General features: G+C 40.7%; 1 protein-coding gene across 1 annotated transcript in view; it reads right to left on the bottom strand.

Annotated features, from left to right (window-relative positions):
* Positions 1 to 11,906, bottom strand: part of RAB21 (RAB21, member RAS oncogene family) — a 29,298-nt gene extending 17,392 nt beyond the window's left edge. Inside the window, exon 1 of the mRNA XM_030866267.3 lies at positions 11,510 to 11,906. Within this exon, the coding sequence (XP_030722127.1) occupies positions 11,510 to 11,659 (150 nt within the window). The 5' untranslated portion in view covers positions 11,660 to 11,906. The remainder of the gene's footprint in view (positions 1 to 11,509) is intronic.
* Positions 11,907 to 16,372: the final 4,466 nt, after the last annotated feature.

Consider the following 16,372-nt stretch of genomic DNA (forward strand, 5'->3'; position numbering starts at 1 on the left):
CCTGCTAATGCAGGGGACACGGGTTCGAGCCCTGGTCCAGGAAAATCCCACATGCCGCGAAGCAACTAAGCCCGTGCGCTACAGCTACTGAGCCTGCGCTCTAGAGCCCGTGAGCCACAACTACTGAAGCCCACGTGCCACAACTACTGAAGCCCGCGTGCCTAAAGCATGTGCTCCCCAACAAGAGAAGCCACCCAATGAGAAGCCCATGCACCGCAACGAAGAGTAGCCCCCGCTCACGGCAACTAGAGAAAGCCCGCGTGCAATGAAGACCCAACGCAGCCAAAAAATAAGTAAATAAATAGAATAAATACATTTATTTTTTTAAAAAAACAAAACACAGGTTATATAGAAAGGGGTATGAAATAAATTCAATGACAAAGAAATAACTTGGAATATGAGAAGACCAAATACATGTTACGACAATAAATATGAATAAAGGACTATTTCCCACTCATAGCATAAGGGCGAAGAATATAAACTTTGAAGCAAAACTTTGGATTTGAATCTTAGCTTTGCCACTTATTAGCTGTATAACTTATTTGAATTCAACTATTTGTTCTGTTTCAATATCAATGTTATATAAAGAAACTCAAAACCTGACTCCTATCCTAATATTTAATAGGTAAGTAAACTTAAATGCCTCCCTCTCTTCTTTCAAACATATTTAAACTGATCTTCCCTCCAAAATCAGCTTTCCATTCCAACATTAGTATTTTGATCATATTCTCCAAGTCACTGAGGTTTAGAATCTTAGGAATATCATCACTGAATATTCTTCCTCCCCTGTCATCCCATATTCTAAAAAAACCTACCAAGCCTTGCTTTTATATTTCCTCTGGAGTTCTATGACTACCAGTCTCTTATTATGTTATAATATAAATACCTTTGGTCTCACCTCACACTCTGGTTCTCTGGTCTACATGCTAAATTATCTTCCCAAAGCCTCCATGATTAAAAACAAATAAAAAAAACATTATCATATCCATAGCTGAGCTCTCTAATAAGTTATCATTTTTAATAAGTATGCTTGAACTACATCCCTGCTGGCAGCTAATACCATAATAGCCTTTTTGTCATGAGTTTTGTGGGGATTTCTCAGCAGAGGGGAGTGAATTATAGCTGGTAAAGCTCCATCATTTTCTTTCTACTAGTCCCTCTGAAACTTACCATCACTCTCCCGTAAGTTCAGAGACAGTGTTAAGTCTCTCCTAAGGAACTACGGATGTATAAAAACAATTTTATGGAAAGAGTGCTCATTACAGCGACGATTATTAAAAAAAAAAGAAAAAAGGAAAGAAGAAGAAAAAGACAATAACCTAAGTGTCCATCAATAGGCTATTTTTTAAAAATATACAAGTATAGTCCATCCATACAGTGAGACACTACGCAGTCATTTCCACTACTATTGCTAACACTAGCTAACAGTTATTGAATGCTTACCTTCCACCAAGTACTGTGCTATGCACTTTTTAAAAAATCATTCATAAGCTTCTCCTTTATAAAAGTCAGGGAGGGGCTTCCCTGGTGGCGCAGTGGTTGAGAGTCCACCTGCCGATGCAGGGGACGCAGGTTCATGCCCCGGTCTGGGAAGATCCCACATGCTGCGGAGCGGCTGGGCCCATGAGCCATGGCCACTGAGCCTGCATGTCCGGAGCCTGTGCTCCGCAACGGGAGAGGCCACAACAGTGAGAGGCCCACGTACCGCAAAAAAAATAAAAAATAAAAAAATAAAAGTCAGGGAGCCCTAATCTACAAATAAAAGTCTCAAAGCCTATCTTTGTATCCAAGGACCTCCACCCTTTGTCCACATCTATCTTCCCAAGAAAGCTTCCAGTATTTCTCTACTTACTCAGAAACTTATATAGTCTATATTATACATTCCCTCCAATTCTGTTTGTTGATAAAATTCCTCTCTAATTTGGGTCTATTCTTTCTCTATCTGGATCTCACCTATCAAGACCAGTTCATGACCTACACCCTTCTTCCTTGAATTTTTAAGCTTTCTCATATGACCCAGACAACCCACAGTGAATTTCTCTATGCAGAAGAACTTTAGGGAACTTAATCTTGTAATATACAGCATATACCACCTTGTATTTTAAGTTAACTTTTCAAGAGTATAAGTCTTCTGTTAACTAGAGTACATATTTTTATTTATTTAACATTTTCACAGTGCTTATAATGAAATGGGCAGTGTTCTAAAAGCTTTTCCATATTAATTCACTTCTCGTAACACTCTGTGATTAGATATAATTATTATCCAAATATTACAGATGTGGAAACAGAGACAAAGGAATGGTAAGTATATTGTCCAAGGTCACACAGCAAGTGACAGAGTAGGATTTGAAATGAAGGCAGTCTGGCTCCAGACATGACTCATAACCACTATGCTATGGTACCTCCCAGACTGAGATGTGAGCTAACACTTCTCTAATAGAGGGGACAGGAGGAACCATAGTGCTGCCCACAGCGGACTTGCAAATGTTGTTACCGTAGATAAACATATCCACAATGTGACTCGTATAACTCAATTTACATAAAAGATGTGTTCCTAAAAGTTTCCTTATAAACCAAATTATTTTAACTCAAATATGTGATGCATTAGTAAAGCACATTACCATAGGGTCCCCACTGTATCGTTTTCTTCCTTCATAACAAAAAACTTAAGTCCCACTCTATGGAAAGAGTCCTTCTGTAATACAAATCATCTCATTTTACATAAACCCTAAGTTTTTAATATTTTATAGATATTTTCTTAAAGAACAAACATCTGTTTTAAAAACAAAAGCAATTATATTTGAGAATAAAGCTGCAAGATTTTATGTAACATCAAGACAGCAGCAAACGATCAAATGGTTGAAATCTGTTTTGGTCTTTTTTTCCTACTACCTCTATGACGCATACTTAATTTGGCCAGACTACTGAGATACCATTCATGGTTATATAATACTTACTCTGGGGCAGAGGTTCTTAATTCCGTTACATGGTAGTAAGAGTGGGAGGGAGGCATGATCATAGACTTCTTTGAGAATCTGATGAAAGCTATGAACCCACTCACTCTCAAGAAAACTGCTCATATGCACATATAAAATCTTTTCCCCACACTTTCCCAAGGGATTTATAAATCCCTGGCAATATCTCAGTGAAGAACCCCATCTAGAAATAGCAGGGGACAGTGGCATAAACAACGTCAATTCAAAGGTTCTAGGAATATGGGAAGGAAAAAAAAATAGTACATACTGTGTGCCACCATGCTTTGGCTTTCTCATTTATTCTTTGTAACAACCCTGTGAAGTAGGTAATTAGCCCTATTTACAGTTGTGAACCTGAGATTTAAGGAAATACAGTGACTCACCCAAGGTCAGCCAACTTAGTCAGGTCCTTCAGTGGGTGGAAGCCTGTCTGACTCTACAGTGCTTTTTCCATTGCACAACGCTGCCTATTCCAGAACATACACACATTCTTAACTTGGCACTCCTCCACTTGGACACTAAGTGTTCCTGGACACCAACTCATCTCCCAGAATATTCTCAGGGTAGGCACAAAGTAATGAGGATCAAAGTAATAGTACATTTCCCACCTTACTCCTCCAAACCCGGAGTTACAGCACCACTATTTCTTCTAATTCCAATGATTTCATCTTCCAAACTTTAGGGGTACTGACAGACTTAACAATCTCATCAGACATCTGTCATCTGCACCTGATGCTTATTTACCCAACATCTTAACTGAAATCACAGTGGATAATTTTTTAATCTCTATTAAAAAATAAGATTATAGGAGAGATAAAATAAGAACAAAGTACATTTGCCAAATGAAAGTCTTTTCATAACTTGTTTCATCAATTTTTTTTGTCTGTTTTTGTTAGCCAGATCACTTGTTCTTGCTAATCACTGGCAAAGCAAAATACCTAATGCAGCACAGTAACTGATTGTGGACAAATACTTTCCTGTCTTTATCTAAGTTCAATAGACTTTCATTAATAATATGTGTGTTTAACTCTTCGAGGAAAACATAGGAAGAACAGTCTTTGACATAAACCACAGCAAGATCTTTTTTGATCCACCTCCTAGAGTAATGGAAATAAAAACAAAAATAAACAAATGGGACCTAATGAAACTTCAAAGCTTTCGCACAGCAAAGGAAACCATAAACAAGACGAAAAGACACCCCTCAGAATGGGAGAAAATATTTGCAAACGAATCAATGGACAAAGGATTAATATCCAAAATATATAAACAGCTCATGCAGCTCAATATTAAAGAAACAAACAGCGCTTCCCTGGTGGCGCAGTGGTTGAGAGTCCACCTGCCGATGCAGGGGACACGGGTTCGTGCCCCAGTCCAGGAGGATCCCACATGCCGCGGAGTGGCTGGGCCCGTGAGCCATGGCCACTGAGCCTGCGCATCCGGAGCCTGTGCTCCGCAACGGGAGGGGCCCCAACAGTGAGAGGCCCGCGTACCGCAAGAAAAAAAAAAGAAACAACGCAATCCAAAAATGGGCAGAAGACCTAAATAGACATTTCTCCAAAGAAGACGTACAAATGGCCAAGAAGCACATGAAAAGCTGCTCAACATCACTAATTATTAGATACATGCAAATCAAAACTACAATGAGGTATCACCTCATACCACTTAGAATGGGCATCATCAGAAAATCTACAAACAACAAATGCTGGAGAGGGTGTGGAGAAAGGGAACCCTCTTGCACTGTTGGTGGGAATGTAAATTGATACAGCCACTATGGAGAACAGTATGGAGGTTCCTTAAAAAACTAAAAATAGAACTACCATACGACCCAGCAATCCCACTACTGGGCATATACCATGAGAAAACCATGATTCAAAAAGACACATGTGCCCCAATGTTCATTGCAGCACTATTTACAATAGCCAGGTCCTGGAAGTAACCTAAGTGTCCATCAACAGACAAATGGATAAAGAAGATGTGGCACATATATACAATGGAATATTACTCAGCCCTAAAAAGGAACGAAATTGAGTCATTTGTTGAGACGTGGACGGATCTACAGACTGTCATACAGAGTGAAGTAACTCAGAAAGAGAAAAACAAATATCGTATATTAACGCATGTATCTGGAACCTAGAAAAGTGGTACAGATGAACCGGTTTGCAGGATGAGAGTTGAGACACAGCAATGTAGAGAAAAGATGTGTGGAAACCAAGGGGGGAAAGCGGCAGTGGGGTGGGGATCGTGGTGTGCTGAATTGGGCGATGGGGATTGACATGTATACACTGATGTGTATAAAATTGATGACTAGTAAGAACCTGCAGTATGAAAAATAATAATAATAATATGTGTGTATATAATTAAACAGTTATATTATTTTTGCTACAGTTACTAACATTGTTTCAGGCTTAAGTATTTAAAGTATCTATTGGGAGTTCCCTGGCAGTCCAGTGGTTAGAACTTGGCGCTTTCCCTGCCGTGGCCTGGGTTCAATCCCTGGTCGGGGAACTAAGATCCTGTGAGCAGGAAAAAAAAGTATCTATTAACTACTTTCAACTTAAGACATGGACATGAAAAGATTCAGCAAGATAATTCATAAAATTAGTCCTCTGTAGGAAGGCAATAAAAATTAGCTATCAAAAAACTAAGATGGGGGCTTCCCTGGTGGCGCAGTGGTTGAGAGTCCGCCTGCCGATGCAGGGGACACGGGTTCGTGCTCCAGGTCCGGAGAGATCGCACATGCCGCGGAATGGCTAGGCCCGTGAGCCATGGCCGCTGAGCCTGCGCATCCGGAGCCCGTGCTCCGCAACGGGAGAGGCCACAACGGTGAGAGGCCCGCGTACCGTAAAAAAAAGAAAAGAAAAGAAAAGAAAGAAAACCAAGCTGGGTGCTTGAATACTTCATTTCTTGTCCTTTGCTTCTAAAAAGAGGTATTATAATCAGTTTAGAGTCCAAGTAAATACTTTGAAAAGGAGAGTCAAAAAATCACTTCTAAGGACTGGCTCAAAACACAAAGCAGAAAACAGCAGTCAGATATAGAATATTTATATATTAGGAGTTCAAAGCCATAACTCAGAAAAACTCTTCTTAAAAAAAAATCATCCACCCTTCTATAGCCCACATACTCTAGTAAAAATACTAAGGGAAAAAGGAAGGATTTCAACTACTGTATTTTATGAAGATATTGTAATCAAACTGGCTGAATCAACACTAAAGTGGCTTCAAGAACTACTTAGAAGATACTTCAGACATTCAAAACATTAATCTTACAAATAAGGAAATTAAGATTCCTAGACCAGGGGACTGTGACACCAAGTATAAAACCAACTGCTAGAACCTGAATGCCAAGTGTTGCTCAGGAGGTTAAGGTGTATGGAAGAAAAAAAAAGTAGTTGACATAGCTTAAGAAAAAATGGTACACCATTACTATATGTGGGACCTCAGAAATCTAATCCAAGTCTTAGTTTCCTCATTTGCCAAACTGTTAGCATACTATCTGTATTCCCAGCCAACTTTACAGCACTGCTTTGCTAATCAAATGACAGGCACCTACCCTAGACTTCAGGAGGCAGATAGGTGGAATTCCAGTTAGAATTCTAAAAGGGAAGATGATTTATGGTTCTGATTATAAAGAATGTTACTTTTACACAGGAGACTAGTTGAAAGTGATAGAAGACATTTAAATTAGAGTGCATAATCTTACAATAAGGGGAGAAAGAGGATTCAGCTAAAGAAAAGGAAGTGATCACCCAGGAGCACAAATATAGAGAGATAAACCAAAGACAAGAGAAATGGCACAAGCATTTAAGAATAAAGAAGAAAGCTAACAGCTGGTTAAAGTACCTTACTCATCTTTATTTTATTTATTTATTTATTTTACTGGTGAAGGTACTATAATTTTAATTACATATTAAATGTTAGAAAATGGAACTGAGGAGGGAATTCCTTATTTATATTAAAAGGTAAGTTACCAAAAATTCTATTCTTTTTTTTTTAACATCTTTATCCGACGTTACTCATCTTTATATTCCCCCGTTGGCACAATGTTTGACATGTAACAGGCATGAAATAAACAATTCTTGAATTTGACTGCTTAGGTTCAGCAGCTAATTCCAGAGAAAAGGCAGTAAGCCCCTCACTCCAACTGTCTTTCTTGTCTCTGTCAAGTTTAACATAACCCCAAACCAATGAGAAAATCACATAAGAAAGCTTTTAGGACTCTACATAAGATCAAGTTTTCTTTGTAAGCAAGGTAAAGGATCTTGAGTTCTCAGAGAGCTCACCTACAACATTACTTCATAATTATCAGTAACCTAGGAGGACGTCTGCAAAAAGGGAGCAGTACTAAAACACCAAAGCATAGCAAATGTCACAATTTTCAAAACAGAAGTGACTTTCCATAAATGTTAATCCCAGACAAAACTGTAGAATGGATAACAAATACATATGTATGCATAAAAATATAAAATGTAGCAGTCCCTCAGACCACATGCATTCTCAAAATAATTCATGTCAAATTAACCCCACTACCTTTTTGACTGGGTTACTATGAAAGAAACCAACACAAATTAAGCACCATCTATTCATCAAACAGCAACAGCAAACATTCCTTAAACAAACACTGTGCCAGGAGGTTTAAATACTATGGCTCTCTAATCCACATAAAAATCCTATGAGTGAGAGTCTCCCATTTCATGGATAAAGAGCCAGCTACAAACAGTAGAATAATCTGCCAAAATCATGACGGCTAAAAATCAGGAGCCAAAAATTCAAACTAACTTCAAAGTCCTGTCCCTTTCTACTACATCATATGGCCTCCTAATGCAGAAAAAACAATGTATCTTGTTCTTTTCCAAGCATTTGACAAAGTATCTCATGATATCCCCTATGGGCAAGATTGATGTAGCTAGGGCAAAAAAAGTTAGATTTGTAACGCTGGAGTAGCCATTTTCATTAAAGGCTTCTTGTCCAGTAGGTAGCAGCCCACAACAGTCAGTCCTGTTTCCTGTTTCTATTACCATTAATATGTATAACACTCCATTTATAACTGTTTCTCAGTCAAGAGGAAAGAGGACTATGGCCTGTGCATGGTCTGGAAAAAGCTCCACCCTAAGATTCTGCATATTTAAAGAGAAATATACCTCTGGTCATGTGTCACTGGACTATAGTGAGACTTGTGAAGAGCTCTGTACTTGGCCCTCTCTCTCCCCTTTCTTTCAGAGTCTGTTAATGACTGATGAGAACACTGAAGACATTCTTACCAAATCTTCAGGTGACAAAGTTAAAATGAGTAGCTAATCCAGCAGTAGAGACCATGCCTTATTTTTCTTTGCATGTCCAGGACCCAACCTAGTGGCTGACCCACAGGAGCTCCATCAATGTTTCTTGAATTACAAAATCAAAATTCAAAAGGATATTAACAGACACTAACCACTGGAGCAAGTTTATCAAAGCCAACTTTAATAGATCAAATTCATTAGGGAAAAAAAGATTTAACTACAAAATCAAAGGAAAATGAACAAATGTAAAGTTTTTCTTTCTTCTTCCCTCCCTCCCTCCCTCCCTCCCTCCCTTCCTTCCTCCCTCCCTCCCTCTGTCTCTTTTTTTCAGCAAATAAGTCTAAGACAGCAGGCCCAATATTAATGGGACAGCTGCCCAAAAGCTCAAAGAATCTTTTCTGTAATACTTCAGTATTAGAAAAGGATTCTCCACAGGGGAGGTCATAGCCTGCACTTCTTTGCACAGATCAAACCACACTTGGAATCATTTCTACAGTTGAAGGCATCATATTTTAAGAAAAGTGGACAATGATTAGTGAAATGTCTAGAAGAGATGTCAAAATAGTGATATGATTTAGAACAATGTTATAGGAGATCCACTAAAAGGAACCAGAGGTGTTTACCCAAAAGAAGACAAGACTCAAGGGGATGTAAGAGCCATCTTCAACTATCAGAAGGGATGCCATGTATGACTAAGATTCAGAGAGCAGGGAAAGAGATTTTGTCTCTAGACGCAGAAAAATGAATTGGAAAGTAGACCTGTCCAAAAATGAAATGTGCCACCTCAGGACATAGAGTTTTCCACCTTCTATAACAGTTCATCTCACCTCCAAGATGTTCAGACTAAAGTAGACAATCACTTGACTGAAATATTAAACAAAAGACTGAATTAGTGAACCATAAATTATCTTGGGTTCCTCTCAGTCTTTAAAATAGGAATGCATGAGAGTGTACTTTGCAAAGCATAAAATATTTTACAAAGATAGGTAGTAGGTAGTTCCGCTGACAAGAAAAAAGAGAAATTCTTCCCCTCATATCTCATGATGCATTAGCTCCTCTCCATCTGGAAATGAAAGGCATACAAGACTGTGTCTTATGGGTCTGATGGAAGTCAAATTTCTCTGAAAACATTATTTAAAAAGATGAAATGAACTGATATCTAAGAGAAGGAGATTGAATATAATGCTGTTTCCATACATTGGTATGGAAAAATCCTCAATTCTGGAACATAGTCCAGATACCGTTTGTGATGACAGTTATATGCTATGCTTTTGATACTAGAGATCTACCATAACTTCATTCTCTCCTATGTATCAATAGATTTCAGTGGTTTCCTCTCAGATATTTAAAATCTTTAGCCAGCTTTTAGCTTCGAGGATGTTTTTGGAATGTATAATGAAAGTGTAATTTTTAGGTTGAAGGGCTAAATTATCTTTAAAAAAATTAAGAGCTCAGTTACAATGGTCTTCTCTTTTCTCTAAGGTCGGTAGCACAAAAGAAACCACTAAGGGGTGGTTTACCAATATCCAGAGATAGTGTGACTTATTGCTCAAAATCTGAAGTCATAACTAGATTCAAATTTCAGCTTGGGCACCAAGACTTGTGGCAATAAGATAGCCAGCAAATTACTCAACTTAACCACACCTGTCTCATCACCTGTAAAATGAGGTTAATAAAACTATCCACCTCAAAGGCTGTCATAAGAACTAAACGACAGAAGAAAAGTAAAATACTCATCACAGTAAGAACTAAGTGTTAGCTATTGTTATTACTTTACCTAAATGAATTTCTAAATTTCCAACTGAGCATAGGTATTTACCCTAAGAATTTCCTTGATCTCACTAATAACACTCAATTGTAATTATCAAAATTGTGTTAAGTGACCTTGTATAAGAATGTAGGGGAAAAATGCAGGTTCCTGACATTCACTTTTTCAGATAGTATGCTTTATATAGGAGTAAAAACAGAGGTGTAAAAATAGAACATGGAATCAGAACCAGAGCATCTTTGTAAATTCTAGACTCAGTGGTTTAATAATAGCATCAAACATCAAATGTCACAACAATCAGGAGACTGTGCATTCTATTAAATAGTGTCCATGTACTTACACACTACACAATCACTAATTAAGATCTATTGTGCAATTTAGGGTAATAATAACGATGGAGAACTTACACTGGACCAGCTCCTAAGTGCTTTTATGTATACCTGTCCTGACAACCCAATGAACTAGATACGATTATTATGGCCATTTTAACAGATGAAGAAACTTAGGCACAGACAGGTTAATTAACTTGGCCAAGATCACACAGCTAGTTTAAACGGATGGAGGTGCGATATGAACCTAGACAATCAGGCTCAAAAATTCATTAGACTTGACTGCCTCTGACTGAATTGATCAAGGCAGATTCGCTGTGTATTTCTTCTAATACGTGAAAACTGATTTCTTTGGAAGAGGGGGAGACTCCAACGACCTCAAAGGCCTGACTTCACGCCCAATTAATTATTACATTTTAACATTTTCTGACTAACAATCACGTATCTTCAGGTGAAAGCCGGCCCTACATTACAAGCAAAAGAAAATAAATAGCAGCAGCAGCTAAGCTGTTAGTTTGAGGACCAACTGTTGGCCAGTATTCACATGACGTTTCCATGTGAATATGGGTCGACCCACATCGCCGAATATGTGACCCACAAGTCAGCAATGGAACTGCGTAACCCACACGGGCAAGCGGTCATTTCAAAAACCCTCCGGAGAGGAATGTCTTGCCAATCAGCACGTTACTCGAAGACAGGACAAAATGGAACTTGCACAAACACTTAGTCATCAGTAAGCGCTGAAGTTACAAATCACCTAGTTAGCAAAATCAAATCCGCAGCTAAATTCCTAATTCCGAAAGAAAGAAAAAGGGCTGACACTCGGTTGACTGACTGTAGGGTGAAGGCACCTAGGGCCCAAGCGGAAGCAAATCAAAGGGGAAACACTAGCGCACCGATGGGGATTCCACGACACGCGCTGCCACACTGGGGACTTTTCAGGGCCCTTCCACTCCCCTCCCAACAGCCTGTCCTTACGTGTCCAGGCTGCCCCGACCACGCGTGTTCCCAGGGCGAATTCGGAAAGGCAATCCGAACGCGGAGGTGATAGGCCTGAGATGTGAGAGCCCACACCCAGACGACGGTGTGGCAGCAAAGTCCTCAGAGCCCCGGAGGAGTAGGGGCCCCGAGGCGCCACCTCCCGCTCCCCGGGGCCCGCACCTGCAGAGTGGTGATGTGCTTGTCGTTGAACTTGTTTTCGCAGTAGCGCAGCACCAGCGACGTCTTTCCCACGCAGCCTTCCCCCAGCAGCACCACCTTGAACGAGTAGGCTCGCCCGGCCGCCGCCCCGCCGCCGCCGGCCGCAGCCATCCCGTCGCGTCCCCGCCGCCGGAGCCCTAGAGCCGCGCCGAGCTCTCCACAGCCGCCGCAGCGCCTTCACAGCCGCGGCCGGCGCAGCCCCTCCGCACCGGAGCTGCCAGCCCCGGGCGCCGTCTCCACTCCCGCCTCCGGGCGAGGCCTGGAAAGGCCGAGGGAAAGTCCGAGAATGAAGGGCCCCAGCCACCACGTCAGGCACCCGAGGAAAGGCGAACAGCACTCCCTCTCCGCCTCCCTCTAATGGCGTCTCCTTCCTCCTACGTCACACTTTCGGGTCACATGACCGCCGCGGCCCCTGGGACTCGGCCCAGGAGAACATGCCTGGACGTAGGCGGGGCTTCTGAGCTTCTTCCCGGGGGCGAGCTGGACGCGAGGGGACCATGTCTGGGCCGTCTCCCGCAGAGCTAGGCCGTCTGCGGGCCACTACCACTCTGCAGTTGGTGGGAACCTGCGGGAATAAGGAATGAATAATTAGAGGCAAGCCCAGCTCAGGTGGAATATTGAAGTGCAGAATGTTCTCGTTCTTGCCCAGGGGCTGTCCACCTCTCCCATCCGGGGTCCCCGTAAACCGAATCTATCAAGGTGTCCTTCAGTACCTTGACAGTGTTTCTCTGGGGGATCCCAAATCCTAGCTATTGAACTTCTTTCAGTTCCCCAGACCACCTGGACTCCTCATCTTTCAGGTCTCAGCTTAAACAGGAAAGGCTTCCCTGACCACCCATCCTTCTCCCTCTGTCCTTCCATCACTCTCCCCACCCAAGTTAGGTATTTCATAACACTGGTATACCTTGTCTAGCGGCGCTTACCACGCTTCGTGGAAATTACTTTGCTGAATATTTGTCTTTCCTTTTTAGGCTGTAGATTTGTTAAGGACAAGAACTAGGTGAGACGTGCTTTGACTTTCTGACTCCAAGCCAGGCACATAAGAGGCATTCTATAAATATTTGGGAATGAATGAGTAAACAATACATCTTAAGCCATTATGCCTTGGTTTCCTAGTTTTTCTGTCTTCCATGAAGCTTCCCGCTCCCCCACCATTAAACTTCTGACCTTTTCTATTGACTCCACCTTGACAAACCTGGCTTGTTTGATCATCACTTATATTTCCTTATCTGCCTCCCCTTTCTTTCATGAAATACACTCTTCCAAGAAACCATACTAGTGTTTCTAAAAGTTTGCAACTAGAAATGTGACGTCAGTTAGGTAAACATATTCTTTCTCATGAGACTCCTTTCCCACGTCAAACCAGATAGTCCATTCATTCATTCAACAAATATTTGAAGGTGCCCACCATATGCCAGGCACTGTGCTGAACAAGATACAATGTCTTTCACTGCAGCACTATTTACAATAGCCAGGACATGGAAGCAACCTAAGTGTCCATTGACAGATGAATGGATGAAGAAGATGTGGCACCTATATACAATGGAATATTACTCAGCCATAAAAAGAAACGAAATTGAGTTATTTGTAGTGAGGTGGATGGACCTAGAGTCTGTCATACAGAGTGAAGTAAGTCAGAAAGAGAAAAACAAATACCGTATGATAACACATATATATGGAATCAAAAAAAAAAAAGTTATGAAGAACCCAGGGGCAGGACAGGAATAAAGACGCAGACATAGAGAATGGACTTGAGGACATGGGAGGGGGAAGGGTAAGCTGGGACTAAATGAGAGAGTGGCATTGACATATATACACTACCAAATGTAAAATTGATAGCTAGTGGGAAGCAGCCGCATAGCACAGGGAGATCAGCTCAGTGCTTTGTGACCACCTAGAGCGGTGGGATAGGGAGGGTGGGAGGGAGACGCAAGAGGGAGGGGATATGGGGATATATGTATACATATAGCTGATTCACTTTGTTATACAGCAGAAACTAACACAACATTGTAAAGCAATTATACTCCAATAAAGAGGTTTAAAAAAAAAGATACAGGGTTTCCCTGGTGGGGCAGTAGCTGAGAGTCCGCCTGCCGATGCAGGGAACACGGGTTCGTGCCCCGGTCCGGGAAGATCCCACATGCCGCGAAGCGGCTGGGCCCATGAGCCATGGCCGCTGAGCCTGCGCGTCCAGAGCCTGTGCTCCGCAACAGGAAAAAAAAAAAAAAGATACAATGTCTTCGTCATCAAGAACTTACTCTTTATCAGGAAAGACAGACACGGTCATTATATGATAGAATGCTTTCATCTTGATAAAGCAGTTCAGGGTATTTTGCAGATGTATATGGGGACCCAATTGGTTTAGCATACTAGGGAAAGCTCCTGGTATGCTACCTTTGATATCCCCAATGCTACATTTGGGTAGGAGTAACCTAGGCAAGAAGGAAGGAGAGCTTTGCCAGCAGAGAGAATAGCATGTCCTACAGCCTTGAGGTAGGAAGGAGCATCAAAAGATGAGAAACAAGTGCGAGAAGAACACGGAGAGCTTCAGATGAGACTGGCATGGAAACCAGGAATCAATACTGAAAGGACCTTTCAGCAAACGAAGGGTTTTAATTAAAGGTGCTGATATAATCAGAGTCGACTTTTAAAAGATCACTCTGGCTGTAATTTGAAAAATGGATTGGAGAAGGATAATACCACTTCAATTTATTTAGAATCAGCCATTAAAGAGAGCTTATGTTTTAAAAAATATATATCCTCTACTTCTCTCTGCATTCCTCCTCTCAGGGTCTTTGCATATTCATGAATTCTTCCAGAATAAGGAAGAAACTTCACTTTGAATGGGGCCCTTTCCATTATCCATTCTGAATTCTTAATATTGGATTGAAATTTGCCTCTCTCTGCCTGCAATTAATTGTTCCTCATTCAACCTACACAACATGTATGTAATCTCTGTTCTTTGTGAAACATCTTTATACATATGAAGAAAGCTGTCTGATCTTCCTTTAAGCCTTCTTTTTTCTTCCCTTCTCTTTTCAATATAGCCAATGCTCTCAACCACTGTTCAAATGATATGGATCCCAGATCATTTAATAGCTTGATCATCTTAGAATCTACATGCAGTACTTTGTATTTATCACTGAAAAACAATGCTAATTTTTTTATTGTAAAATAAAATAAGTTTAAAGTTAAAATAATTTTCCAGGTTTAGCTTACACTGGGATTTAAGGAATGTGTGCCAAATGTTCACAGAATATAATAAGTCAGTTTGGCATAATTTTGAGCACAGAGTGGGTAAATATAGATGTAAGTTGTGGCAGGTTGGTAATGGCCCCTCAAAGACATCAGGTTTGAATACCTTGTGCCTGTAAATGTTGCCTTATTTGGAAAATGGGTCTTTTCAGATGTGATTAAATTTAGGATCTTGAGATGGAGAAATTTTTTTGGATTATCTGGGTGGGCCGAAAGGCAATCACAAATATCCTTATAAGAGGAAAGCAGAAGGAGATGCTACACACACAAAAGAGAAGGCAATGTGACCATGGAGACAGAGATTAGAGTGATGCAGCCACAAGCCAAGGAAAGCTGACATCCACCAGAAGCTAAAAGAGATGAACAGATTTCCCCCCAGAGTCTCTGGAGGGAGTACAGCCCTGCCAACACATTCATTTCAACCTAGTGAAACTGATTTTGGACTCCTGAACTCCAGAACTGGAAGAGACTAAATATATGTTGTTTTACACCACTAAGTTTGTGATAATTTGTTACAGAAGCCATAGGAAACTAATACATAAGTATACTGGAGCTACACAAGTGGCTTATATTAGTCTAAGCATTGAAAGAAATTCAGGCTAATTCTGGGATAGCTTGTGTGCTCATAAGAACTTAGATCAGTTTTGGAGTCAACTGTGATTGGTCTGTATAAACTTGATAGAAGATGCCACAAAAAACTGGAACTCTAGTGCCTTCATAGATGGGAGCTACAAAAATGTGAGGACCCCTCAGTCAGTAGATATCTCAAAATAGATTCCTGATTGGTGAGGGCTGAGGCATGGTAGGGTGCAAATTCCAAAGCATACAGCTCCTTTTCACCAAAAACAATCGTCTTCCTGCCTCCCTCTCCCACCCACCCAAAAAACCCCCCAAACCCCAAGCATAATTATACAGGTGAAATCTACTTAACCATGAATGTGTAGCACAGTATCATATGGGAAAAGTTGCCACAGAAAGGTAATGTGTAGCTCTAACAGGTTCTGTAAAAGGGGAAGAATCATCCCACCAGTTTTGTGGTGGTTATCAGATTGGGTTTATGGACTACTTTTAAAGTCTGTAAGTCCTAGTTTTTTTAATGGCCCCTTCTTTCTCTCCCTGTTCTTATACTATATTGTGGATTAAGACTAACCTCATGGTCTCTAGTGTGACTACCTGGGGCTCTCAATTGTTGAATTTTGATGAACTATCCAGTATTGAAGAGTCAGGGAATGTTTATTTGTTCATTTGGGAGGGAGGGTGACTGTCGATGGCCTTTTGTACATCCTTGTTTCATTCATTCTTTGTTCATTCATTCATCATTGAACAAGTATTTATTTAGCATTTACTATGTGTCAGATACTGTACTACAAATGTAATCCTGTCAGACATGACTTCTGCCCTTATGGAATTTATAGTCTAATGGGCACCACAAATAATTAAAACAGTTACAATAAAGTATGGTAAATGGTCTATAGGACAGGTACAAGGAGCTATGGAACCACATAGGAATAGCAACTAACCCAGCTGTTCCACAAGATAAATCAGATCAAATGGACACATTCCTTTATC

The sequence above is a fragment of the Globicephala melas genome, chromosome 10 (genome assembly GCF_963455315.2).
Source record: "Globicephala melas chromosome 10, mGloMel1.2, whole genome shotgun sequence".
Lineage (NCBI taxonomy): Eukaryota > Metazoa > Chordata > Mammalia > Artiodactyla > Delphinidae > Globicephala > Globicephala melas.